Source organism: Polyodon spathula, chromosome 17 (assembly GCF_017654505.1).
Source record: "Polyodon spathula isolate WHYD16114869_AA chromosome 17, ASM1765450v1, whole genome shotgun sequence".
NCBI classification, from domain to species: Eukaryota; Metazoa; Chordata; class Actinopteri; order Acipenseriformes; family Polyodontidae; genus Polyodon; species Polyodon spathula.
The window spans coordinates 36,180,646-36,208,039 of NC_054550.1; the positions used below are offsets into that span (position 1 = coordinate 36,180,646).

A 27,394-nucleotide genomic window follows, 5' to 3' on the forward strand; every position below is an offset into this window, starting at 1 on the left:
TTTCAGAGGATCCCAAAGCAGGCACTAGTAAAATGTCAGCCCCTAAAGGCCGTGGCTGCTTCCAGGGCAGCAAGCCAGCCCCTTGCTCTCCTTCTGCAGACTGTAACATTTGGAGCATTGCTGTGGTCTATTTGCAATTTCATTAAGTCATGCTGATTCTTTTACTTCTTGATTTTTCTAACCCTTACGAGTCATCATGTTTGCTAATGAAGGGTCTGTTTGGCGCACTCTTTTGCAGTGCTAATGATGCAAGGAAATGCAATTTCCTTTCTGTTTTTTGGTCTGTTTTGTGTTTGGAAGACAGGGCAGCTCATTATCTGGGTTCTGGATGCATTTGTCAGAAACAGCAATGTAAGAGAGCAATTGGCTCACATACTGTGTGACAGTTTAATGGGATTAAAAAGGACCTTTAATTCTTCTCAGCTCAGGTACAGAGCTGCGATTTGCCTTCATGCGCTTCTAACAGTGCGGCTGTGCCTGGGAGCTGAAAGGACAGTTGTATTTAGCACAAATAAATGTGCTTTAAATGTGTTTTCACTGGTCACCTAAAGCACTGCTGTAAATGTACATTTATTGCACGTAGCTTAGCAATTAATGAGAAGCATGTGATGTTTATAAAGCCATTAAGCAAGTCTATAAATAGACTGAGTAGAGGTGAACCTCTCGTGGGGTTAGAACACATCACTGGGAATTGTAGGGCACAAACTACATTGACACTGTGTGGGTTACATCTAATATAAACTACATTGACCCTATAGCCTGGGGATCGCAGGTTTGAGTTCAGGCTATGTCACAGCCGACCAGGACCGGGAGCTCCCAGGGGACAGTGCACAATTGGCAGAGCACTGCCCGGGCAGGGAGGGCTTAGGTTGGCAGGGGATTCCACGGCTCACCGCGCATCAGCGACCCCTATGGCCGATAGGTTGCCTGTGGTTCTGCAGTGGAGCCTCCAGATCTGTGTTGTCCTTCGGCGCTATAGGCCTGGTGGCCTCGCTGTGGACCCGCAGTGCGAAAAATGACGGTTTGGCAGGAGCATGTTTCAGAGGACGCGTGCTCCAGCCTCCGTTCCCCAAGTCAGCAGGGGGGTTGCTTGCGGTGGGCCGAGGATACAGATAACAATTGGGCACACTAAATTGAAGGAAATTGAAATTGAATGAAGTTCTGCTGCACAGTGATGAGAGGGGCAGTGCAAATGAAGTTCTGCTGCACAGTGATGAGAGGGGCAGTGCAAATGAAGTTCTGCTGCACAGTGATGAGAGGGGCAGTGCAAATGAAGTTCTGCTGCACAGTGATGAGAGGGGCAGTGCAAATGAAGTTCTGCTGCACAGTGATGAGAGGGGCAGTGCAAATGAAGTTCTGCTGCACAGTGATGAGAGGAACAGTGCAAATGAAGTTCTGCTGCACAGTGATCAGAGGGGCAGTGCAAATGAAGTTCTGCTGCACAGTGATCAGAGGGGCAGTGCAAATGAAGTTCTGCTGCACAGTGATCAGAGGGGCAGTGCAAATGAAGTTCTGCTGCACAGTGATGAGAGGAACAGTGCAAATGAAGTTCTGCTGCACAGTGATCAGAGGGGCAGTGCAAATGAAGTTCTGCTGCACAGTGATGAGAGGGGCAGTGCAAATGGTACCAAATCCAATCCAGAGCAATTCTTGAAAAAGCTGAAGCCACTTCAGAAGCAGGAGAGACTGACAGCCCCCTGTGTTTTTAATCATGTGATTCCCCTGAGCATCAGAGTTACAGCCTTCAGGATTTAAGGTGCTGGGCTTTGAAGCAGTTGCGGGTTTGTATTTGTATTTTTTACTGCAAAGGGAGCAGGAGGTACAGCCGGCTCCTTTTGGTTGTGTTTTCATTATCTACTTCATCTGAGAAAGATAAGCGATAGAAGTAAACGCAGCAGCTGTTGTTAGAAACCAATATAAGCGTTGTGTTGTACCGGAGTCTGTTTGCTTTTGTGTTCTGCATGTCAGGGTGCTGTAAAGGAGAACTCTTATCGCATCACGCTCTCCTGTAGAAAACAAGTAACTCATTCTTAGAGAAACAGGATTGAGGCACAGACGGCGTCCGCATGGTGATAAACCCAAAGGAGTATTTTCAAGGCTGGCTCCTCTCTAACATCAAGGCTGGCTCCTCTCTCACATCAAGCCTGACCTCTGTACCAGCACAGCTAGAGGGCTGGTCCTGTACAGCTACTCTGTGTTCAATAATTCAGGGACTGGGGACCCGGATCAGGGTTAATCTGCTGTTTTTATTCTTTTGAATTTCATTAGGATATGGTGAGACGTATTGGGTTTTATTTATTTTTTTCTCAGCAATTTTATTATCCAGTGTAGTACTATTACTATGGTTGAACCAAATAGATCTCACCCAAACAGGCCCAGTAGTATGCGATAGTTATAAAAATATTTGGCTTCTGCAAAATGGCTTTTACAAAAAAAATAAAATTCAATTAAAAGATGGGTGAAAAAATAAAGGTGAAATACAGCAACATAACTGAGGCTAAATTCACCCCCTGCCCCCACTTCATTTCTAAAGGAAACATCAGGATATTCCCACTACAGACTGCCTGCTTATTTCAGCAGTGACTAGTGCCGGGATATACTGTTTTAAATTGATACGTTGAGCATGCCTGGGTCCTGGTCTCTGGTACTGCTTCATTAAGCACACCTTCCCCAGTGAATGTTTGTGTCAGTAACCTTTTACTGGAGGGCCTCATTAGAGACATCTACAGCTTCCTTTCTGCACTGGCTAGGAAAACACCAGATGCACTGTAGCAGAGAGAACGAGCAGCTGCTTGTCCCAGCCTGCTGCTTCTATCAATAGCTCCATACGGTTGGGTTATTTTAGACTGCAGATGTAACAGACAGCGCACAGGGCTGTTTCCCAGATCCTGTTGCTGCGTCACTCCAGGCGCCTGCTGTTTACGTACAACTCGTCATTGAGTCCTGTTTGTTTTGTATTGTTTGTCATGCAGCTACAAATCTGCCGATTGTTTGCAGATCCTTCCAATGCGAAACACACAGTCCTGCCAGCTGTATATGATAAAGTTGTCGTCCCTGTCAAAGAGATTGCAGCTTCCTTTCCCAAGCCCCGGCCCTCCTTTATCTGCTCAAGTTTGCATGAGATAACTCTGTAATAAGCTGGCTGCCGGCCCCTCGGGTGAGTTGTGGTTGTGGTTCAGTCATTTCGATGCACTTTTCGTAGCTCAGGCCCATTGGATGAAAGGTCTGCAAGTTTCCTCGTGCTCTTCTGAAGTCACCTGTGGTAACCTGCGCTGCAGTGTGGCTTTGGATCATAAAGGACTGTTCTGGAAATGAAGCTCAAACAGCCCTTAGCAAGACACGCTCGGAGAGAAGCAGCTCGGATTTTATATAATTTTCCCTTTCATCTGGGTGGCATTTACTCAAGTAGCTTTTTTTTTCCCATGAGCAGGTTTTCTTTCCTCGTCACTGTTACGCACACTGTGAAGTGCTTCACCTCTTCCTCAGGTGCCTGTTCTATAAGCCTGTTTCCATCTTAGAAAAATAGCTATGATCCCTCTCTTAAGATCAGCAATAGAGAGAAAACTCCATTCCTGGTTTTACTAGGACTTTAATAAGGCACACCTGAGATTGTTACCCGTTACACTGTGGCTAATCAAGCTTGTAGTAAAACCTGGAGTAGATCAAACTGCTGTCCAATAGGAGTCTTATTTCCATCCCTGAAGATACACAAAAATGACAAAATACCCTTAAAAACCACACAATGCTTTTAATAGTAACGAATATCTTCTGTTGCATGATAGCAAATGCTGTTGATGTATTGTAGTGGTAAATAAATAAAATCAGCTATCAAATATATGCATGCACTCTATGGCATAAGGTGTGGAATACAGAGCACAAGTCACATACCTGTCCTCACTAGCGTTAGTGTCTTCGATATGCAATGAATCCACTAACTGTACTAAGAGGTTACCGAGTCCAGTGCCATTTACATGTTGTGTCTGACTGCAGCAACAATTGCTAGTCTTTTGGCAATTGTACTGCAGCAGTATGTAAGTATGACCCATTGTGACAGGGTCACGCTCACATGCGCTGTGAAACAGGTATCGACTGTGTGGGGATGGAATCTCTTAACCCAGATCTAAGACAAGCGGCCTGTGATTCCCTTGGCAGTATGAAGCACAGCCTCGATTTCACATGCTCTTTTTGTAGTAGAGTCAGGAAAGGTTCGGGCAATGGGATGCTGGTGACAGGTACAGGATCCTCTGGACGTGCACAGCAGTGACTTTCTCCTTTGTGTGCAGTGGCTGATAACACTGTGGCATGAAGGGATACTTACTGGGACTTGCCTCACGCATTAGGTGTTAAAAAATCTAAGTGAATGTGGCAGCCTCAATTTATTTTTTCTTCACTGAGACTGCAGACAATATAAAAACATGTTTTTTTTAACATCATTAATATGTAGTAGTTCTATGCTTTGTTGGTAGGTTGACCCCTGTGACACAGGGCTGGAAAGAGGAGTGTTAAATCATGTGACGCAGTCCATGGTTCTAGCTCTATCATACAGTCCTGGAAGGTGGGACGCAGGGCTGGAAAGAGGAGTGTTAAATCATGTGACGCAGTCCATGGTTCTAGCTCTATCATACAGTCCTGGAAGGTGGGATGCAGGGCTGGAAAGAGGAGTGTTAAATCATGTAACGCAGTCCATGGTTCTAGCTCTATCATACAGTCCTGGAAGGTGGGATGCAGGGCTGGAAAGAGGAGTGTTAAATCATGTGACGCAGTCCATGGTTCTAGCTCTATCATACAGTCCTGGAAGGTGGGATGCAGGGCTGGAAAGAGGAGTGTTAAATCATGTGACGCAGTCCATGGTTCTAGCTCTATCATACAGTCCTGGAAGGTGTGACGCAGGGCTGGAAAGAGGAGTGTTAAATCATGTGACGCAGTCCATGGTTCTAGCTCTATCATACAGTCCTGGAAGGTGGGATGCAGGGCTGGAAAGAGGAGTGTTAAATCATGTGACGCAGTCCATGGTTCTAGCTCTATCATACAGTCCTGGAAGGTGGGATGCAGGGCTGGAAAGAGGAGTGTTAAATCATGTGACGCAGTCCATGGTTCTAGCTCTATCATACAGTCCTGGAAGGTGGGACGCAGGGCTGGAAAGAGGAGTGTTAAATCATGTGACGCAGTCCATGGTTCTAGCTCTGTCGTACAGTCCTGGAAGGTGGGACGCAGGGCTGGAAAGAGGAGTGTTAAATCATGTGACGCAGTCCATGGTTCTAGCTCTGTCGTACAGTCCTGGAAGGTGGGACGCAGGGCTGGAAAGAGGAGTGTTAAATCATGTGACGCAGTCCATGGTTCTAGCCCTATCGTACAGTACTGGAAGGCGTCCCAGGGCGTGGGTTTAGCAGTTCATCACATAGCAGAAGTTCAGTTCCAGTGACGTGCTGCTCTTCACTAACATGCCGTGCCAGTCGGTTCCAGAGCAGCCCACACTCTGCCCCACACTGGAGATCATTCCCTTGGCCAGGCGTGATGGACCCCTGTCCCGTGCACACAGCAAGCACAACATGGGCACTTGTTTCTACACTCGCAACTGTTCACTGCTATAAGGCCCAGGGAGCTTAATGCACACTGCTAATGGGTTTCCCTCATTACAGAGATGTCTTTGATCCTAAGTGTTTGTGACTCCCCATTCATTTAATCCACTCGCACAACCTTTTAATGGAACCCCTGAATCTTCACCCTCGAGCCAGAATCCCACCCAGCAGCTAGCCATGATTAACTGCATCCTAAAGCATGGTTTACCCTACTGTTAATTGAGACTTCCTCCCCAGTTAGCACATTTAGTTATTTCTTTCTGTCTTCCTGATGGCTTTTAAAAAAGAAATCCATTCCACTCCATGCTCTCTCTGTGCTGCCAGTAGTTTATATTGCCTGCTGCATGGGATTTGCTTGTCTCATATCCTGGAAGTAAAACTGGTGGATTGTTACAGCTTTGAAAAGAGGCAAGAGAGAGAGGAGAGAAACAAACCCATGACACTGCTGGTTAATAATGTCTGCCTTCACTGAACACTCAGGACACAGAGAGAGAGAGAGAGGAGAGAAACAGACCCGCGACACTGCTGGTTAATAATGTCTGCCTTCACTGACACTGCTGGTTAATAATGTCTGCCTTCACTGACACTCAGGAGACAGAGAGAGAGAGAGAGAGAGAGAGAGGAGAGAAACAGACCCGCGACACTGCTGGTTAATAATGTCTGCCTTCACTGAACACTCGGAACAGAGAGAGAGAGAGAGAGAGAGAGAGGAGAAGAGGCTGGTTAATAATGACCTGCCTTCACTGTAACTGGTTAGAATAATCGAACAGACCCTGCACTGCTGGTTATCTGTCTGCACTCGGACCACTCTCGGAACGAGAGAGAGAGAGAAGAGAGAGAGAGAGAGAGAGTCCGCTCACTGCTGAGCACTGAGGACGGACAGAGAGAGATAGAGAGATAGAGGACCCGAGGACTGCGACTGGCCTTCACAGAGGAGAGAGAGACACAGAGAGAGAGAGAGAGGAGAGAGAGAGACCCGCCGACACAGGGGGCCTCTAATTTGTCTGCCTTCACTGACACGCACCCGCAGACAGACGGGAGTGACTTTGTGAGTCCCCGTCTCTCTCTCTCTCTCTCCTGCTCTGAACAAATACTTTCTGACATCACTTTGTACGCCAATAAGGACACAGAGAGAGGAGAGTAGGAGAGAAACAGACCCTCGACACTGCTGGTTAATACTGTCTGCCTTCCTCTCTAACACTCTTTGACACGAGACCAGAGAGAGAGAGACAGAGAGAAGAACCACGACCTGCTGGTTCTTTTCACCACGACCAATTATTACAGACGGAAGTGTCTTGCCTTCACTTCAACACACTCAGATACAGGAGAGAGAGAGAGAGAGAGAGAGAAACAGACCCGCGACACTGCTGGTTAATAATGTCTGCCTTCACTGAACACTCAGGACACAGAGAGAGAGAGAGAGGAGAGAAACAGACCCGCGACACTGCTGGTTAATAATGTCTGCCTTCACTGAACACTCAGGACACAGAGAGAGAGAGAGAGTCACCCTTCAGAGAGAGAGAGAGAGACAGACCCGCGCGACACTGCTGGTAATAATGTCACCTTACTTACAGACGGAAGTGACTGCTGGTTGTAAATAAATGTCTCTCACTGTAAGAGAGCGGAGAGAGAGAGAGGAGAGAAACAGACCCGCGACACTGCTGGTTAATAATGTCTGCCTTCACTGAACACTCAGGACACAGAGAGAGAGAGAGAGAGAGAGAGAGAGAGAGAGAGAGGAGAGAAACAGACCCGCGACACTGCTGGTTAATAATGTCTGCCTTCACTGAACACTCAGGGCACAGAGAGAGAGAGAGAGGAGAGAAACAGACCCGCAACACTGCTGGTTAATAATGTCACCCTTCTCAGGATTTACAGATGCAGCTCTCGCTCTTGGTAGCGTTTGAATTAAGAACTTTATATGCATGAAAATGACAATAAATAATAACCCATTACAAGCCAGTGACAGCTTCGTATTAACATGCACATTCATTACTGTGGTGCAGTCTGAAGTGTAGGGACCCTTTCACCTGTGCTTGAGGGGAGATGTCTCCAGCAGCCTCGCCCTCTTATCGGTTCTCAGATGAGCAGGCGTCCCTTTTACAGTCTGTCAAAGATTCAGATGACCCCAAAGACGTTTTCGGTGAGCAGTGGATCCAGCCTTGTTCTTTCCATTCTGGTTTCGCTGTACGCTGCTGGTGTTGTAGACAAAGCACGTGGAGTACTCTGGTGCTGCTGGGAAGCTGCCTCCTGACGTCAGGCAGAAGAGCTTGAAGATTGCTTCGAATAGACAGGCTGCAAGCAAGAGGTATTCTTTATACCAAGTACACTTTCCTCTTCTCGTTATTGAATGTTTTGCAGGGGTGCGTAACCTGCCCCCCTCCCCCGCATATAAACACACCCAGCCGGGATGATTAACTGGGTAACACAAGAAAAGAAGGGTGTCGCATTTTTGTTTTGAGATTAAAAGAAATTGTTTGCAAATCATAACAACTGCATCGAGATAAATATAAAATAGGCAGCCTTATGATCTGAAATAGTTCATTTATTATCAGCTTCATACAGAATGACACACCACAAAATAATCGTTTTTAGGGGGGTGTTTTGTGCTTTTGTGGTGAAAGATAAATAACCCTGTGCCTGTTTCCACGTGAGTGAAGGAGACCTGGGTGCAACGTGACATGTTTGAAGGTGTGTCCTGTTCTTACTGGCAGTAGCAGTTGTTCTTTTAATGCTTTAAACCCCTGAACTCAAAGCATTGCATTTGACCAGGTGCCACAGCGCTGGGTTCTCCTCATTATGGAGTACTGCAAACACACTGAGTACGTCATTGGAAAGCCCCTAGTCTGTACTGTAAACAAGGCAGGTAGGTGTCTAAGTAATGTGCACGTAACCACCGGGCTGAGTGTAGAGAGTTAGATAAATATTTTCATGAGTACAATATAACGGCTCATTTTTGTAAAACTGTATTATCTGGCTGAAGAGTCAGGAACCCCAATTTATAACATTGTTCCAATGGGAAAATGTGCTTCGACTTACAACGAGACGTTCAGGAGCCAATTGTGTGGTAAGTGCGAGGACTGTCTACGCAGTATTGGGACAGATTATTAAATACTGACCGGCTGGGTGGAGTATTTATTGCCTGTTTTACCCACTCGTCTCACACTCCTTGATTAATAAATATACTGGGGTCCCTGAACAGACACCCACTTTGTGAGGGCAGTGTTTGCATTGTAGTGGCAGTATATCCCAAAATGTTCTTGGAATGCAGAAGGAGCCCATTCTACCCCACTGAGACCCCCTCGCTCACTAAATATCTGGATACCCAGAACAGCAGCCTTGAAATAAAATGCGAAATATTTGAATGAGCATATAGATTCACAAGTGCAACGGTACAACAATCATAATTCACTTACTACCAGGCCAGAAAGGAGTACACACGCAGACAGTACTGGCAGGTGAAAAGTGAGACGCTGCGGCGCTCATGCGTTTAATGAGAAATAAAAGGTTTAAACAAAAACAGCACGTGGCACTTGACGCCAAAATAAACAGACAGATAATCACAACGAATAGACACTAACACACAGGACGAACACTAAACAAACAAGGACCGTGCTGGTCCTCCTGCACGATGTAGCAATTGATTTTATTTACTTTAACTTTCTTATTTTTACCTCTTCACTCTGTCCCGTTCCATCTATATATTTTAAATCACTCGTGCTACACATTCCCATTTCTATCCCGTGCACCAATACCTATACACCAACGTTAACACGCCACACGCAACATGTACACAAAATCCGCACGTGGGCGGGACACACTGCCATTATGCGTCATGAAGAGAATTGGTGTAGACATACTTTAGTGACACACTGTACTTCATGCTCTGAAGTGAGATCCCTTGAGTTTTAAAACACTCTTGTCAGGCAGTAGACCCCTCATAACCAAGGGGGATCTACAAGGGTGCAGTTAGGGGAGCGAAACATTCAAGCTCAGTAGACAGGGACATTACCAGTCTGCTTTCAGTGTGAGTCGTGTAATAGGGATATGAGAGGACTTGTGTGAATCCTACTGGTCTGCTTTCATTGTGAGTCGTGTAATAGGGATATGAGTGGACTTGTGTGAATTGTAACGGTCTGCTTTCATTGTGAGTCATGTAATAGGGATATGAGTGGACTTGTGTGAATCGTACCGGTCTGCTGTCATTGTGAGTCGTGTAATAGGGATATGAGTGGACTTGTGTGAATCGTACCGGTCTGCTGTCATTGTGAGTCGTGTAATAGGGATATGAGTGGACTTGTGTGAATCGTACCGGTCTGCTGTCATTGTGAGTCGTGTAATAGGGATATGAGTGGACTTGTGTGAATCGTACCGGTCTGCTGTCATTGTGAGTCGTGTAATAGGGATATGAGTGGACTTGTGTGAATCGTACCGGTCTGCTTTCATTGTGAGTCGTGTAATAGGGATATGAGTGGACTTGTGTGAATCGTACCGGTCTGCTTTCATTGTGAGTCGTGTAATAGGGATATGAGTGGACTTGTGTGAATCGTACCGGTCTGCTTTCATTGTGAGTCGTGTAATAGGGATATGAGTGGACTTGTGTGAATCGTACCGGTCTGCTGTCATTGTGAGTCGTGTAATAGGGATATGAGTGGACTTGTGTGAATCGTACCGGTCTGCTTTCATTGTGAGTCGTGTAATAGGGATATGAGTGGACTTGTGTGAATCGTACCGGTCTGCTTTCATTGTGAGTCGTGTAATAGGGATATGAGTGGACTTGTGTGAATCGTACCGGTCTGCTTTCATTGTGAGTCGTGTAATAGGGATATGAGTGGACTTGTGGGAATCGACTGCTTTTTAATTGTTTTTCTGAAACAAGCTTTCCCTACGGTACATAGAAATGTGTTAAAATTTCAATTTGAGTGCTTCATATCGATCTCTTGGCTGTGAACTGGCTTTGCAGAGAGAGAAGTACAAGCATTTATGAGCGGCTGTCTCTATCAATAGATGCCTGTGCATGTTATTTGATATTGATCTGCTGCATACGCGGTTTGACTTGTGTTGCACTGCACCTCTATTATATCCTGCAATTAGAGAATCGTTCAGGAGAGGCAGCAGTACACAGTAACCCTCTCATTTTGTCCAGTTTTTGATTGTGGTGGCTCGTGCGCGCTTGCTGAGCAGGGTGCAATGAGTGACTGGAACCTGATCGCTCACTGCTGTACAGCCCCATTAGAGAAGGGCAGGAACTGGTTTCCTTTGAAGACAGAAAGAAAGAGGCTGACATGCTATCCAGTAATGCTGAATTCATCATGGGAAAAGGGAGCCGGCATGTTTTTTTACAATGTCATAAATCAGTTTTAGTGCACATACACTTTGTCTTTGTTAGCACTGTCAGTCCTGCAACCTGTCCCCCCTCCCCTATTCTCAGCCTCTATTGAGCGCACTACAGCCAGTAAACCAGCACTGCCGCTGGCTGTGTTTGTTCAACGAAGCAGCCTCAAATCACGGCTTTGCAGCATTTCATTTTTCTCCCACAGCTTTGCTTTTTAGTTGCTCTGTCCTGCAGCAGTGCATACCAGCTTGTATTCAGCACCCTGCTCTTTTTATTATTATGAAATTCTGAGGACCTGATTCACACAGGCCACTGTGTTGGCATTAATTAACTGCACACACTCGTTAGAGATACCATTAAGGGTGGTAGCAGCATCATTAAAACACAGTCCTTGTGTCAGTCCTGAAAGAGTTAAGGTCACATGTCCGCACCTCCTGAACTGTTTCCGTAGTGATGTGTGACATGGGTTTGTCCAGCTGTGTGAGATGTTCATTATGACAATTGCAGTTATGTGGAACTTTTGATAGTGTGCAGAATTCTCCTCGGCACATTGAGATTCCGTACATGCTCTCTGGCAGTCATGGGGTATATCACTGGAATGTGATGCACAGTGTTGAGTTGAGGTCTCAGTCTCAGCTGCTGTAGAAGTCACTCCAGCAGGACCACAGCGATGGTCCATCATACAGTAACGTGCAAGCTGTTAGACAGAGGCAGCCTTATAAATGTGTCCAAAACAGTACAGTAACACCCATCTCAACCACTGGCATTCAAAACACTAGAGTCACATCCATCTCAACCACTGGCATTCAAAAAGCCAAAGAAATGACCATATTCCAGCATCAACATCCTTTTTATGTGTATTTATATAATGGTATAATAATAAATTAGATCTATATCAGCAGGTGGTTTGAATTTATTTTAACTCCCTCCTCCCTTATAAAAGTGAATGAAGCACAGTGAAAAGCATGGTAAAGCACAGGGAGGTGTGGTAAAAGTATACTTTTTTTAAAAAAAACGTTGAACCAAGGTAAAATATAGTGAATGCACAGTACAACCGCTGGAAAAAAAACAAACAATAAAAGCGTCCAATAGCTGTGCAAATGTTCAGTGCAAACCCTTTATTCTTCTGTAAGGGCTGCCTGCTTCACTGTGGGTCTCGCTGTGCTTCCCCGCAGGTCTGGGACGCGGTGGACTCAGGGCGCTGTTGGAAGACCTATTCGTCTCACAGCGGGGCGGTTCGGGATGCCTGCTGGTCCTCCTGCGGGAGGAACATTCTCAGCGGCTCCTTCGACACCACCGCTCATCTGACGGATGTGGAGACAGGTCAGTACATACTGGAGTCTATTGAGGGTTTAATGTTTTGGGCAATAGCTTAGCAATTAGCAGCCACAGCTACACTCCTGTGTTTGATTAGACTTTGATTAGAGTTTTTTTTTTTTTGTATTCCAAGTGAATGTAGTGCACTCTGGCTTACATCATTGAATTGAAAGCTGCTGTACAGTTTATGGACTAAAATGTATCTTTGTTCTGAGTTTTTCTGACATGTGCTGGGAGCAGAATCAACTGCAGGTTAAAAACTCATAGGGTTTGATAACCAAGGCTCTTGCCTCTCCAGATCGCTGGTGGAATTGTGTGCTGCACTTTGCATCACCGCTATGCGTTTTCTGTCTACCTTCGATTCACATCCGATCTGCAGCTGAAGCAGCATAGAGTGCCTTCATATTCGTATTGTTGTACTAGGGAGTTTTTCATATGGAATAGCTTGCATACGTGAAGTGTGCATTGTACAAGGGATGTGCATTACACAAGTGATATCACTTCCTGGTAACAGGAATTGATGGAATCTCTCCTGCTGAAACATGCCAGAGAGCGTCTCGGCTATTGCTGCCTGGTTTGCTCACTTGAACTTGCTCTCTCAGTGAGCAGCAGTGCCACACAAGCCATCAGGCAGCTTTCTCAGGATTGCATTGTGGCCAGAACAATGGCAGCAGTTATAACTCGCCCACAGATGAAAGTGGGCACTGAATTGCATTTTCTATGTATATTTTACTCCTACACAGTTTTGAAGCCTTCTGTTTTCTCTGTAATGGATTTATTTTTTTTGTTATCTTTAAATCCACTTACTGAGTTTGGTGCACTGCTAGGCTGACCGTGTTAAACAATGATCACATTGTCAGTATTATAACAAGGCAGGACATGCTGTCGCTCGCTGCACACGTGAACACACTGCCGCGCTCCGCAAACGCTAACATGGCCACACTTCCCTGCACAGCAGACATATTACTTCTGTCTGACTACTGTTGTCGATGCTGAAAGCTAGTGCAAACCCTATCTGATTGCTCCACAGTAGTGCGAGGGTAAAAAAAATCACTAAAGATTATCCTGCTAACATTGCTGTCTGCGCAGCTAAAACCTGACGTCATCTTATTTTAATCTTGCCCGTCACACTCCATATAGTTTTGGTGACTCATGATGCAATTATTTTTTTCTCAGGCAGCGGAACATTTATTTCAGGAAAAGCAAGGAGCTTGGTGCAAATGTACATGTTTTTTACTACAGTCAAAGTGCCAACCTGTCATTTTGAATATATAGTTTTTTTGTGTCAATGGTAGAGTTGTTATGGGTTTATTATTTTTAATATTCACTTTGATTAGCAGACCAGTAGTCACTGTGGTGCGGAGAGGCAAGGTGAACGAACCCCATTTCCCATCCCTAGACCATGTGAGTGCGATGGCTAGCACAGCGCCCCCTGCTGGACCCCAGGCCAGATTAGCAACCCACCTTGTTAACCACTTGAGAGCTGAGGCATATTTGGGTTTATTTGTGTGTTCAGTGCTGGGTTGAAATGAAAAACCTCGATTTCTAATATCCAGAACCGTGCACTTTTGTGCACCTTTGCATTGATTCTTCACTGTTTGTTGTTCTTCTGGATGTGGTGGCGTACAATGCACAGCAGGTCAGAAATCTTTTTTATCATTTGGTATTATCAGCTGTAATTTCTGTGTGTTCATTACAGCTGTCAAAGGCCTTCTTTGTATGCATTAAGACATTGAAATTGAAAAGATGAAATCCTTGACACCAAAAGTGACATCACACAGCAGCGTGACTGTGGCTGGTGTGGTGAACGAGTTTTGTTTCCGGCACACTGCAAAAGAAGCTGGAGTCACGTGACTGACGACCTGCAGAGTTCGTTCAGGAGCACCATCTGTTGTGCTGTGAGCCATCTGGCAGATGCCCGAGACAAACAGGTGCTGGATCTGAACCCCAGTGCAGTACGCTGACGGCTTGCTTATTCTGTTTTCTGTGTTCCTCTGGTTGGTGTGTGTGCGTGCGTGTGTATATGTGTGTGTGTGTGGACTTTGAAGGAAATTCATGCAAGAGCACTGCTAATGGCTACACTAAAGAGTATTTCCTTCGGATGAGATGTGAAACCGGGGTCCTGTTGTAAGTGACTCTGCAGCTGTTGTTGATTCATAGTTCACCTACTGGTCTCTGTAAGTCGCTTTGGATGAAAGTGTCTGATAAATGACTAATTAATAATAACAAAAATAATAATAATAATAGTAATGTTTCTTGAATTTCCCTAGTGGGACATGTGTACAGTAAGTGAGCAATGTGCCAAACCAGGAGCAGAATGTATTGTATTATAAAACCACAAGGACGAAATGCAGGTAGAGTACAGTGCACAGCATCGCTGAGAAGGCAAACACATTCAACCTGGTAATTACTTAACCATTCTAAGAGCAAACTGATGATAATCTATTGCTGAACACTCTACAGTAAGCATTCTGAGAGCATGCTGATGATAATCTATTGCTGATCACTCTACAGTAAGCATTCTGAGAGCATGCTGATGATAATCTATTGCTGATCACTCTACAGTAAGCATTCTGAGAGCATGCTGATGATAATCTATTGCTGATCACTCTACAGTAAGCATTCTGAGAGCATGCTGATGATAATCTATTGCTGAACACTCTACAGTAAGCATTCTGAGAGCATGCTGATGATAATCTATTGCTGATCACTCTACAGTAAGCATTCTGAGAGCATGCTGATGATAATCTATTGCTGATCACTCTACAGTAAGCATTCTGAGAGCATGCTGATGATAATCTATTGCTGATCACTCTACAGTAAGCATTCTGAGAGCATGCTGATGATAATCTATTGCTGATCACTCTACAGTAAGCATTCTGAGAGCATGCTGATGATAATCTATTGCTGATCACTCTACAGTAAGCATTCTGAGAGCATGCTGATGATAATCTATTGCTGATCACTCTACAGTAAGCATTCTGAGAGCATGCTGATGATAATCTATTGCTGATCACTCTACAGTAAGCATTCTGAGAGCATGCTGATGATAATCTATTGCTGATCACTCTACAGTAAGCATTCTGAGAGCATGCTGATGATAATCTGTTGCTGATCACTCTACAGTAAGCATTCTGAGAGCATGCTGATGATAATCTATTGCTGATCACTCTACAGTAAGCATTCTGAGAGCATGCTGATGATAATCTATTGCTGATCACTCTACAGTAAGCATTCTGAGAGCATGCTGATGATAATCTATTGCTGATCACTCTACAGTAAGCATTCTGAGAGCATGCTGATGATAATCTATTGCTGATCACTCTACAGTAAGCATTCTGAGAGCATGCTGATGATAATCTATTGCTGATCACTCTACAGTAAGCATTCTGAGAGCATGCTGATGATAATCTATTGCTGATCACTCTACAGTAAGCATTCTGAGAGCATGCTGATGATAATCTATTGCTGATCACTCTACAGTAAGCATTCTGAGAGCATGCTGATGATAATCTATTGCTGATCACTCTACAGTAAGCATTCTGAGAGCATGCTGATGATAATCTATTGCTGATCACTCTACAGTAAGCATTCTGAGAGCATGCTGATGATAATCTATTGCTGATCACTCTACAGTAAGCATTGAAAGCATACTGATGATAATCTATTGCTGATCACTCTACAGTAAGCATTGAGAGCATGCTGATGATAATATGTTGCTGATCACTCTACAGTAAGCATTCTGAGAGCATGCTGATGATAATCTGTTGCTGATCACTCTACAGTAAGCATTCTGAGAGCATGCTGATGATAATCTATTGCTGATCACTCTACAGTAAGCATTCTGAGAGCATGCTGATGATAATCTATTGCTGATCACTCTACAGTAAGCATTCTGAGAGCATGCTGATGATAATCTATTGCTGATCACTCTACAGTAAGCATTCTGAGAGCATGCTGATGATAATCTATTGCTGATCACTCTACAGTAAGCATTCTGAGAGCATGCTGATGATAATCTATTGCTGATCACTCTACAGTAAGCATTCTGAGAGCATGCTGATGATAATCTATTGCTGATCACTCTACAGTAAGCATTCTGAGAGCATGCTGATGATAATCTGTTGCTGATCACTCTACAGTAAGCATTCTGAGAGCATGCTGATGATAATCTATTGCTGATCACTCTACAGTAAGCATTCTGAGAGCATGCTGATGATAATCTATTGCTGATCACTCTACAGTAAGCATTCTGAGAGCATGCTGATGATAATCTATTGCTGATCACTCTACAGTAAGCATTCTGAGAGCATGCTGATGATAATCTATTGCTGATCACTCTACAGTAAGCATTGAGAGCATGCTGATGATAATCTATTGCTGATCACTCTACAGTAAGCATTCTGAGAGCATGCTGATGATAATCTGTTGCTGATCACTCTACAGTAAGCATTCTGAGAGCATGCTGATGATAATCTATTGCTGATCACTCTACAGTAAGCATTCTGAGAGCATGCTGATGATAATCTGTTGCTGATCACTCTACAGTAAGCATTCTGAGAGCATGCTGATGATAATCTATTGCTGATCACTCTACAGTAAGCATTCTGAGAGCATGCTGATGATAATCTGTTGCTGATCACTCTACAGTAAGCATTCTGAGAGCATGCTGATGATAATCTGTTGCTGATCACTCTACAGTAAGCATTCTGAGAGCATGCTGATGATAATCTATTGCTGATCACTCTACAGTAAGCATTGAGAGCATGCTGATGATAATCTATTGCTGATCACTCTACAGTAAGCATTCTGAGAACATGCTGATGATAATCTGTAGCTGATCACCCCACAGTAAGCATTCTGAGAGCATGCTGATGATAATCTGTTGCTGATCACTCAGGGGACAGGACAGAAGTGCAGCAGCACATCACTGCTCCTTGAGGAAAACTGCTTATGGCAGCATGGGATGTGTGAGTGTGCTGCATCATGATTCAGAGAATTTAAAAGAACTTTGCTATAGAAGCTACATTTAGTTATAAAGCTAGATGGACGCTTCAACGAGAAGTCTTTACCTGTGTTCTCTATGTTATTAGGCATCACCGGTTCTGAGCTGGGGAAGCATCACACTTTCATATAAATATCAAGCTGTTTACTGTTAAAGCAGCATTGACTGGCTGTGATCTGTAAAGGCAGTCAGGCAGCCACATCCAAACGATGACATCGAATAGAATCGCGGAGCAGTCACGGAATTCCTGAACTTCTAACAAATTGCAGTTCTGTCACTTAATAAATATATTAGAGTGGAAGAATGTCTTGATATAAGATAGGGTTAGTAAATGCAACACTCAATGAATAATTCAAAGTGCATGCACATACCGAGGGTCCTCCAAATTGTGGACATCATCACTTGAAAGGTTAAAAACATCTCTATAAAACAAGAGTTTAGCGGATTGCAGTCAAATGAAATTCGATATGTCTTTGAGAGACTAGGATTCTGTGGTACAAGTTTAATGCAGATTATCATGTTCACTATAGAGAATGGGACGATCGGACACGATCAGCAGGCAAAGTCACAGTTTTTTTTTTTTTTAATGAGGATCCTAAAAAGGAGATGAATCAATCTGGATGTGACATAGGGCCCAATAAAGATCTCATAAGATCATAGTGACTAAAAAGCTTTGCTGTACATGTAATATTAATGCGACAATCTGATGTTCGTGAGATATATATATATATTTTATATAAAATACAAAACTTTTTAGATTTATGATTGCTGCTGGACCCGCGTGACTCTGGGTTTTCTCAGTGCTTGGCAGTGACTGGCAGTGATTGCTGCTGGACCCGTGTGGCTCTGGGTTTTCTCAGTGCTTGGCAGTGACTGGCAGTGATTGCTGCTGGACCCGTGTGGCTCTGGGTTTTCTCAGTGCTTGGCAGTGACTGGCAGTGATTGCTGCTGGACCCGCGTGACTCTGGGTTTTCTCAGTGCTTGGCAGTGACTGGCAGTGATTGCTGCTGGACCCGTGTGACTCTGGGTTTTCTCAGTGCTTGGCAGTGACTGGCAGTGATTGCTGCTGGACCCGTGTGACTCTGGGTTTTCTCAGTGCTTGGCAGTGACTGGCAGTGATTGCTGCTGGACCTGTGTGGCTCTGGGTTTTCTCAGTGCTTGGCAGTGACTGGCAGTGATTGCTGCTGGACCCGTGTGACTCTGGGTTTTCTCAGTGCTTGGCAGTGACTGGCAGTGATTGCTGCTGGACCCGCGTGACTCTGGGTTTTCTCAGTGCTTGGCAGTGACTGGCAGTGATTGCTGCTGGACCCGTGTGACTCTGGGTTTTCTCAGTGCTTGGCAGTGACTGGCAGTGATTGCTGCTGGACCCGTGGCTCTGGGTTTTCTCAGTGCTTGGCAGTGACTGGCAGTGATTGCTGCTGGAGTGCTTGGCAGTGTGTGACTGGCAGTGATTGCTGCTGGACCCGTGTGACTCTGGGTTTTCTCAGTGCTTGGCAGTGACTGGCAGTGATTGCTGCTGGACCCGTGTGACTCTGGGTTTTCTCAGTGCTTGGCAGTGACTGGCAGTGATTGCTGCTGGACCCGCGTGACTCTGGGTTTTCTCAGTGCTTGGCAGTGACTGGCAGTGATTGCTGCTGGACCCGCGTGACTCTGGGTTTTCTCAGTGCTTGGCAGTGACTGGCAGTGATTGCTGCTGGACCCGCGTGACTCTGGGTTTTCTCAGTGCTTGGCAGTGACTGGCAGTGATTGCTGCTGGACCCGCGTGACTCTGGGTTTTCTCAGTGCTTGGCAGTGACTGGCAGTGATTGCTGCTGGACCCGCGTGGCTCTGGGTTTTCTCAGTGCTTGGCAGTGACTGGCAGTCCCAGTTGCCGGCTGTCTGCTCAGCAGGAAAGATAACCTGAGCTGCCTGGATAAGAAAGCAAAGTCCTTGTGCTCTGCTGGAAGCATGCTGCTGAGATGTCCTTTATAAATGAAATAATATTACTGGGCTCTGTACTACACAATTGTTACACTTGATTAAGGGGTAACACATATTCTTAGCTTTCTTTACCTTGCCGTGCTCACATGCACTGTACTGTACTGTTTTCAGATTGATCCATTCTGTTTTTTTTTATTGACACTTTGACTCTCCTGTTATAAGTTAATTTCCTGTGTTGCAGAATATAGGACACCACATCACCGCACAGTTTCCAGTGACTAGCATGCAATTGCAAGCACAGGTAGGGCCCTATTACCGGTAGCGAAGGACATGAACGTATTGTGTTGTAGGAAAATAGGAAAACACCGGCTTCAGTCAAAGTATGGAAAAGAAAAATATCAACAATAAAATAATAAGATGTTGCTCCTGTGTGTTTGGATAGCACTTCAGATCTCCTTTTCACTTCTAGGTAGTGGCATTGTAATTGTGTGATTATAGCAATAACAAAAGCAATATAAGGTATTAGGAAGTGTGATTACAAATAGACCTTCGTGAATGTTTGAGAAAGAGTGACAGGTTTACAGGGCTGGATGAGTGGCAGTGAGCAGATCTGCTGCTGCTCTTCTGCTCTGCTGCTCCTCTGCTCTGCTCTTCTGCTCTGCTCTTCTGCTCTGCTGCTCCTCTGCTCTGCTCTTCTGCTCTGCTGCTCCTCTGCTCTGCTCTTCTGCTCTGCTGCTCCTCTGCTCTGCTCTTCTGCTCTGCTGCTCCTCTGCTCTGCTCTCTGCTCTGCTGCTCCTCTGCTCTGCTCTTCTGCTCTGCTGCTCCTCTGCTGCTCTTCTGCTCTGCTGCTCCTCTGCTCTGCTCTTCTGCTCTGCTCTTCTGCTCTGCTCTTCTGCTCTGCTGCTTCTGCTCTGCTCTTCTGCTCTGCTGCTCCTCTGCTGCTCTTCTGCTCTGCTGCTCCTCTGCTCTGCTACTCTTCTGCTCTTCTGCTCTGCTGCTCCTCTGCTCTGCTCTTCTGCTCTGCTGCTCCTCTGCTCTGCTCTTCTGCTCTGCTCTGCTCTCTCCTCTGCTCTGCTCTGCTCTTCTGCTCTGCTGCTCCTCTGCTCTGCTCTTCTGCTCTGCTGCTCCTCTGCTCTGCTCTTCTCCTCTGCTGCTCCTCTGCTCTGCTCTTCTGCTCTGCTGCTCCTCTGCTCTGCTCTGCTCTTCTGCTCTGCTGCTCCTCTGCTCTGCTCTTCTGCTCTGCTGCTCCTCTGCTCTGCTGCTCTTCTGCTCTTCTGCTCCTCTGCTCTGCTCTTCTGCTCTGCTGCTCTGCTCTGCTCTTCTGCTCCTCTGCTCTGCTGCTCCTCTGCTCTGCTCTGCTCTTCTGCTCTGCTGCTCTGCTCTGCTGCTGCTCCGACGCTGCTGCTACTGCTCTGATCTTGACAGAACAGCTTGGTTCTTCAGGGTTAACATTAGAAACACAGGGATCAGCTTTCCCCTGGGAGAAATTGCACATATAATACTTTGATGTGGATGGGGCAATTTACCTGTCATTTGCCCATAGGGAAAAACATAGGCGCGGTACAAGCAGTGTTTGTTATAGTACAGGGTTTTTATTGTGTTTTTTGACATTAGTTCTCAAATTGATGGTACTCTGCTCCGGTTGCTGTTCTTAAAATATCTCTTTTTCTCTCAGAATGTGCAGTAGAAATTGCTAAATTATTCGAGCACCAAATGCTAATTTGGATAATTTCATCCATTATGTATGTCATTGTTTCCCCCTGATGAATTATTGCTTGCTCCGAGGTGCTCTCTCCTCAGTGATAGGATTCCTCGTTATTATGTGAATAGTGCTGCCTGAGAAAAGGGAAGGCAGGAGAGCGGGTCTTTGAGATGTAATACGGTTGCATCACAAAGGCAGCGCTTTGTTTCTTTAATCTGGGATGGCACAAGCAGCAGAATGGAACAGCCTGGCTGTTCCCCTCCTAACGTGTCATTTTCCAGTGTACTGCGTTTGATAATGATGTTCTTTTTATGTGTGTTTGGAAGATTGGACAGAATGTCTCTCATCCCAAGCAATGCACTGAAGTTGTGCAGTCTGCCTGCGTGCTTAAGAAGAGCCTGGGAGCTGAGCCCTTTATTTGTCTCATAAGAACATAAGAAGAACATAAGAAAGTTTACAAACGAGAGGAGGCCATTCGGCCCATCTTGCTCGTTTGGTTGTTAGTAGCTTATTGATCCCAAAATCTCATCAAGCAGCTTCTTGAAGGATCCCAGGGTGTCAGCTTCAACAACATTACTGGGGAGTTGATTCCAGACCCTCACAATTCTCTGTGTCAGCACAGCGAGTGTGGATGCAGTGGTCTGCATGGAAATCAAGTGCAAGTGTTGTTACAGGACTGCTGATGGTATAATTGCACACAGGATATGGGATCAAACCAGGTTGCTCTTTGTATTGCTATATATAGAGCAGTGGTTGCTACTCATGAAGTGTTTTTATATTTGGCCAGGAACATATTCTCTGTATTCAGCATTTTTATTTCTCAGATGAATAGAGCAGAATGTCCCAGGGTATTCTTTTACAAACGTGAATATGGAAATAACATGCCGTGTAACGCAGGTCGAAACTCAGTTACAGTATAATGCATGATGTGAAACTGTGCCTTCAATACGGACGCCGGTGCACTAAATCAAATTGCGCTGCAGTTTATATTTATAACTGAGAGAGAGGGCAGTATCCTGCTCGGTACATATTGGCTGGCTGGGACTCGGGCTTGACAGGAAGCCAATCCTCTCATCAGATGGTCATTATCTGATTCTCTATAATTTCTTATTTTTTTCTTCTTTCCTGCAGGCCAGCGGTTAGTTGAGCTGAGGAACGAGTTCAGGGTGTGCTGCCTGGCGCTGCAGCCCAGGGACCCTCACGTCTTCCTGTGTGGAGGCTTCAGCTCCGAGGTTAAAGCCTGGGACTGCAGGAGCTGCCAGGTTAGCATCCTGCCTGGCCTGTCTGAAGCAATGACCGCCGTGTATGCTGCGTGTGTGGACGCAGTACTCGAACCCTTCCATGGGTTCACAGACAGTGTGCATCTAACTTACAGAACTGAACATTCCCAAAGAGACTCGTAACCTCACTGGAACCATAGGGCTTCTAATGCACTGCAGCAGTGCAAGGGGTTTTAAATGCATGCATTAGGTGCTAAGGTCTAGCTATGGTATTGATATATTGGTATGGTTTAATGCATGTATTAGGTACATAGGTCTTGCTATGGCATTGATATATTGTATTTCTACAAATATGGGGATCTGTACAGTTCATATAATCAGAGGCAGATCATTCAAATATGGGCTGCCCCTGGTGTTCGAGATCCCTTGATAGACAGACACATGCACTGTTAGAGATTCCATTTTCTGGCTTGCAGGTAATCATAAAATGTAAAACATAAATTGATTTTGAGATGTCTTCTTCGGATGGTAAACCAGCAGCAACATGACCTGCATGAAATGTATTATTCAAAAGCACGAGGTCAAAGGCGTTGTAAAAACAGCCTCCTGTGATAACAAGCAATATAAATGGTAAACTCCTTTACATTTCTCTCATTTCATAAGTAAGCAACAGGAGACCCAAGACTTAGTCTATATATATATTTTTTTTCCCCCATTTACATTTTGTCGTGTGTGCGACTCATTCCTGGAATTTGAACAGAAGGTAAATATGTTATCTGGCAAACAATCAAAACTCAACACAGTGCATTTCAGTTCCTCCAGATACCTTCTGATGTCGCTGACAACCTGCCAGACTCCGGATTGATATTTAATTCATTTTTGTGCGCGATCCTGGCGACTGTACAGCAGCTGAATCTCCCTGTACTAGACACACCTCTGGCTCAGGCAGGGTTGGAGCAAGAGCTGGCGTTTGCCATTCTCGTTCATATTAAGGAAGCTGTGTGGTCCTGTGGTTAAAGTCTAGGGCTTGTAAGCAGAAGGTCATTGGTTCAAATCCCACCTCAGCCCCTGACTGACTCACTGTGTGACTCTGAGCAAGTCACTTAACCTCCTTGTGCTCTGTCCTGCAGATTAGATGTTAAATCAAGGTCCTATTGAAAGTGACTCTGCATATAATGCACAGTTCACAGCCTACCTCTGTAAAGCGCTTTGTGATGGTGGTCCACTATGAAAGGCACTATATACAAATAAAGATATTATTATGTTATTATTTATATGAGCTTATGACTCGATCGTTACGCTGTGCTTGAGAGCAGAACTTCGAAGAGCACCATATAAACAATGGTGGTGCGTCGTTGTTACAGATAATAATGCCTTCAATATGTTTTACAGCTACAGCGGCTCCACAAGCTGATTCAATCCTCTCTCAGCTTGTCTGCTGTCTGATATGGCTTGAGATTAATTCTGCCAAGTAGTTAACCCCACTTTGGTATCACAGAATAACACAGCTGTTAAACAAAAGATTTGAAACCCAATATATCCCATTGTGAAATGCTGCAAAGCTTGCCCACTTTGAGATTCATGTAGAATCATTTAGAATCGTTTTCTCTTGTTTGTTTTACTGTATGCAAGTTAAGATTCTTTTTTGGATTGTCAGTAGAACACTGGCAGAGCGGACTTTCAATCAGAGTGCCTTCACTGTTCCCACAGGTGATCCGCTCGTACAAGGCTGGGATACAACAAACTCTGGACATTGTGTTCCTTCCAGAGGGCAAGGAATTCATCACCAGCACAGACTCTGTGAGCAGAGACTCAGCTGACCGGACCCTCATCGCATGGGATTTCCAAACCACTGCAAAGGTCTCCAATCAGATTTATCAGGTGGGTTTACGAGCAGGAAAACCATCAGTCACTGTCCTGCTGTTCTGCTCAGTGCTGATTAATGTAAAAACTAAAGACCTTTTTCAAATGTAATCAATTGAAAGTGGATATTCTTAATCGGATTCAACTGTACTGTTTATTTGGTTTGTTTGGTTTTTAGGAGCGCTATACTTGCCCAAGCCTGGCTCTTCACCCTAAAGAGTCCGTGTTTGTTGCGCAGACTAATGGCAATTACATGGCTCTGTTTTCAGCACAGCGTCCGTACAGAATCAACAAGAAGAAGCGTTACGAAGGACATAAGGTAGGGCTTGAACCCTGAATGCCTCTGTGAAATAAAATACAAGAAATGCATTAACTCGATCTGCATCAATGGTTCTATGATTATAAAGTTTTTAAGGGTCGGGACGGGACGGGACGACTGTGAATCTAGCTACTCCAAAACATTCAAGCACTGCTTCTGTCACTTCTTACCTTATTAATATCTCGCTCTGTGTGTGTGTGTAAGAGAGAGAGAGTGCGTGTGTGTGTGTGCGTGTGCATAAGAGAGAGTGCGTGTGTTTGTGTAAGAGAGTGAGTGTGTGTGTGTGTGTGTGTGTGTGTGTGTAAGAGAGTGTTTGTGTGTAAAAGAGAGAGTGTGTGTGTGTGTGTGTATTTTGTGTCCTGGAGGATTCTTGAGTCTTTGTTTTCTGTGGCAGTGATCCTTTTTCATGTTTGTAACTGGTCCAGAGGGAAGCGCTTTGAAACCCAGTGAATTCTGCTTGAAAATAATTCATAAGATGGGACACAGCAGCCAAGTTTCTCGTTATTTGCAGAGTATTTGTTGGTCCGTAACACAGCTGTCTGGTCTGTAGTAATGGATCCCCTGTGTGTGTGTTTTCTGTCTGGACTGTAGTAATGAGAGCCCCTGTGTGTGTGTGTGTGTGTGTGTGTGTGTGTGTGTGTGTGTGTGTGTTTTTGCTGTCTAGTCTGTAGTAATGAGAGCCCCTGTGTGTGTGTGTGTGTGTGTGTGTGTGTGTTTGCCGTCTGGACTGTAGTAATGAGAGCCCCTGTGTGTGTGTGTGTGTGTGTGTGTGTGTGTGTGTGTGTGTGTGTTTGCTGTCTGGTCTGTAGTAATGAGAGCCCCTGTGTGTGTGAGTGTGTGTGTGTGTGTGTTTGCTGTCTAGTCTGTAGTAATGAGAGCCCCTGTGTGTGTGTGTGTGTGTGTGTGTGTGTGTGTGTGTGTGTGTCTGTAGTGTGGACCCCCCTGTGTGTGTGTGTGTGTGTGTGTGTGTGTGTGTGTGTGTGTGTGTGTGTGTGTGTGTGTTTGCTGTCTAGTGTGTGTAATGTGTGTGCCCTGTGTGTGTGTGTGTGTGTGTGTGTGTGTTTGCCGTCTGGACTGTAGTAATGAGAGCCCCTGTGTGTGTGTGTGTGTGTGTGTGTGTGTGTGTGTGTGTGTGTGTGTGTGTGTGTGTGTCTGTCTAGTCTGTAGTAATGGACCCATTACCTGTGTGTGTGTGTGTGTGTGTGTGTGTGTGTGTGTTTGCTGTCTGGTCTGTGTGAACCCCCTGTGTGTGTGTGTGTGTGTGTGTGTGTGTGTGTGTGTGTTTGCTGTCTAGTCTGTAGTAATGAGAGCCCCTGTGTGTGTGTGTGTGTGTGTGTGTGTGTGTGTGTGTGTGTGTGTGTGTGTGTCTGTAGTAATGGAACCCCCTGTGTGTGTGTGTGTGTGTGTGTGTGTGTGTGAGTGTGTGTGTGTGTGTGTGTGTGTGTGTGTGTGTGTGTGTGTGTGTGTGTGTGTGTGTTGTGTCTAGTCTGTAGTAATGGAACCCCCTGTGTGTGTGTGTGTGTGTGTGTGTGTGTGTGTGTGTGTGTCTGGACTGTAGTAATGAGAGCCCCCTGTGTGTGTGTGTGTGTGTGTGTGTGTGTGTGTGTGTGTGTGTTTGCTGTCTGTAGTAATGAGAGCCCCTGTGTGTGTGTGTGTGTGTGTGTGTGTGTGTGTGTGTGTGTGTGTTTGCTGTCTGTGTCTGTGTAATGAACCCCCTGTGACCACACACATCATTACCTCATGGTGTGTACCTTGTGTTTGCACAACCTGGACTGGTAGTAACACACCCTGTGTGTGTTGTGTGTGTGTGTGTGGTGTGTGTGGTGTGTGTGTGTTGTGTTGGAGGTGTGGAGTGGTGTGCAACCACCTGCTGTGTGTGTGTATCATTTCAAACCCCCTGTGTGTGTGTGTGTGTGTGTGTGTGTGTGTGTGTGTGTGTGTGTGTGTGTGTGTGCTGTCTGTAGTAATGGAACCCCCTGTGTGTGTGTGTGTGTGTGTGTGTGTGTGTGTGTGTGTGTGTGTTTGCTGTCTGTGTCTGTGTGTGTGTGTGTGTGTGTGTGTGTGTGTGTGTGTGTGTGTGTGTGTGTGTGTGTGTGTGTCACTCACGTGCAGTCCACATGCTGTCTACCCTGTGGACATGAGTGGGGTTGTGTGTGTGTGTGTGTGTGTGTGTGTGTGTGTGTGTGTGTGTGTGTGTGTGTGTGTTTGCTGTCTGGTCTGTAGTAATGGAACCCCCTGTGTGTGCTGCAGGTCGAGGGGTACGCGGTCGGCTGTGAGTTCTCTCCGGATGGATCTCTCCTGGCCACAGGCAGTTCGAACGGCGTGGTTCATTTCTATAACTATCTGACCTCCAGGGCTGTCAGGACTCTGCCCGCCCACCAACAAGCTTGCGTTTGTGTGACCTTTCACCCCGTCCTGCCAGCCATCACTGCAACATGTGACTGGAGCGGAGAAATCAATACCTGGCACTGATAGGAGATGGGAGCCACTGGAGCGCAACTCAGAGGTCCATATGCACTGGAACCTGCTCAGAGGTCCATATGCACTGGAACCTGCTCAGAGGTCTATATGCACTGGAGCGCCGCTTGGAAGTCCATATGCACTAGAGCACCGCTCAGAGGTCCATATGCACTGGAGCGCCGCTCAGAGGTCCATATGCACTGGAACATCTGCTGCTTGTGTGTGTTCACACTTACTGTGTGCTGTTCTATCTTGGAATTTACCTTTTATATTAAAAAAAACCAAAAAACACCATCATCATTGTATTTGCGTTCTGTTTATTTATTGTGTATCTATTATACTTCAGAAGTTCTGTTTATTTAATGTGTATCTATTATACATCAGAACTTCTGATTCAATCAGGATACAACGATGGCTTATTTGAGGGTATTAATGCTAGCTGGTAGCTGTGTGTGTGTATATATATATATATATATATATATAATTTTTTTTTTTTTTTGCTGAATAATTTATAGCGGTTTTTCGCTCCACAGGGTATGTCTACTGTATGTTTTGTTTTTCTCAGCATTTTCAACAGAACGACACACAATGGAAATTTAATTCAGCTCATACTGTACCTTTCCTTGTTTTGTGTTTTTGTTCCCCTCATAATTTTACTTTCATGCAAATGCCTG

General features: G+C 45.2%; 1 protein-coding gene across 2 annotated transcripts in view; it reads left to right on the forward strand.

Annotated features, from left to right (window-relative positions):
- Window positions 1-27,010, forward strand: part of LOC121329931 (WD repeat-containing protein 25-like) — a 30,049-nt gene extending 3,039 nt beyond the window's left edge. Inside the window, exons 3-7 of one of the 2 annotated variants that reach the window (XM_041276016.1) lie at window positions 12,090-12,237; window positions 21,990-22,120; window positions 23,789-23,959; window positions 24,120-24,260; window positions 26,511-27,010. In XM_041276016.1, the coding sequence (XP_041131950.1) occupies window positions 12,090-12,237; window positions 21,990-22,120; window positions 23,789-23,959; window positions 24,120-24,260; window positions 26,511-26,732 (813 nt within the window). In that variant the 3' untranslated portion in view covers window positions 26,733-27,010. The remainder of the gene's footprint in view (window positions 1-12,089; window positions 12,238-21,989; window positions 22,121-23,788; window positions 23,960-24,119; window positions 24,261-26,510) is intronic. The other variant, XM_041276017.1, reaches the window with a different exon arrangement.
- Window positions 27,011-27,394: the final 384 nt, after the last annotated feature.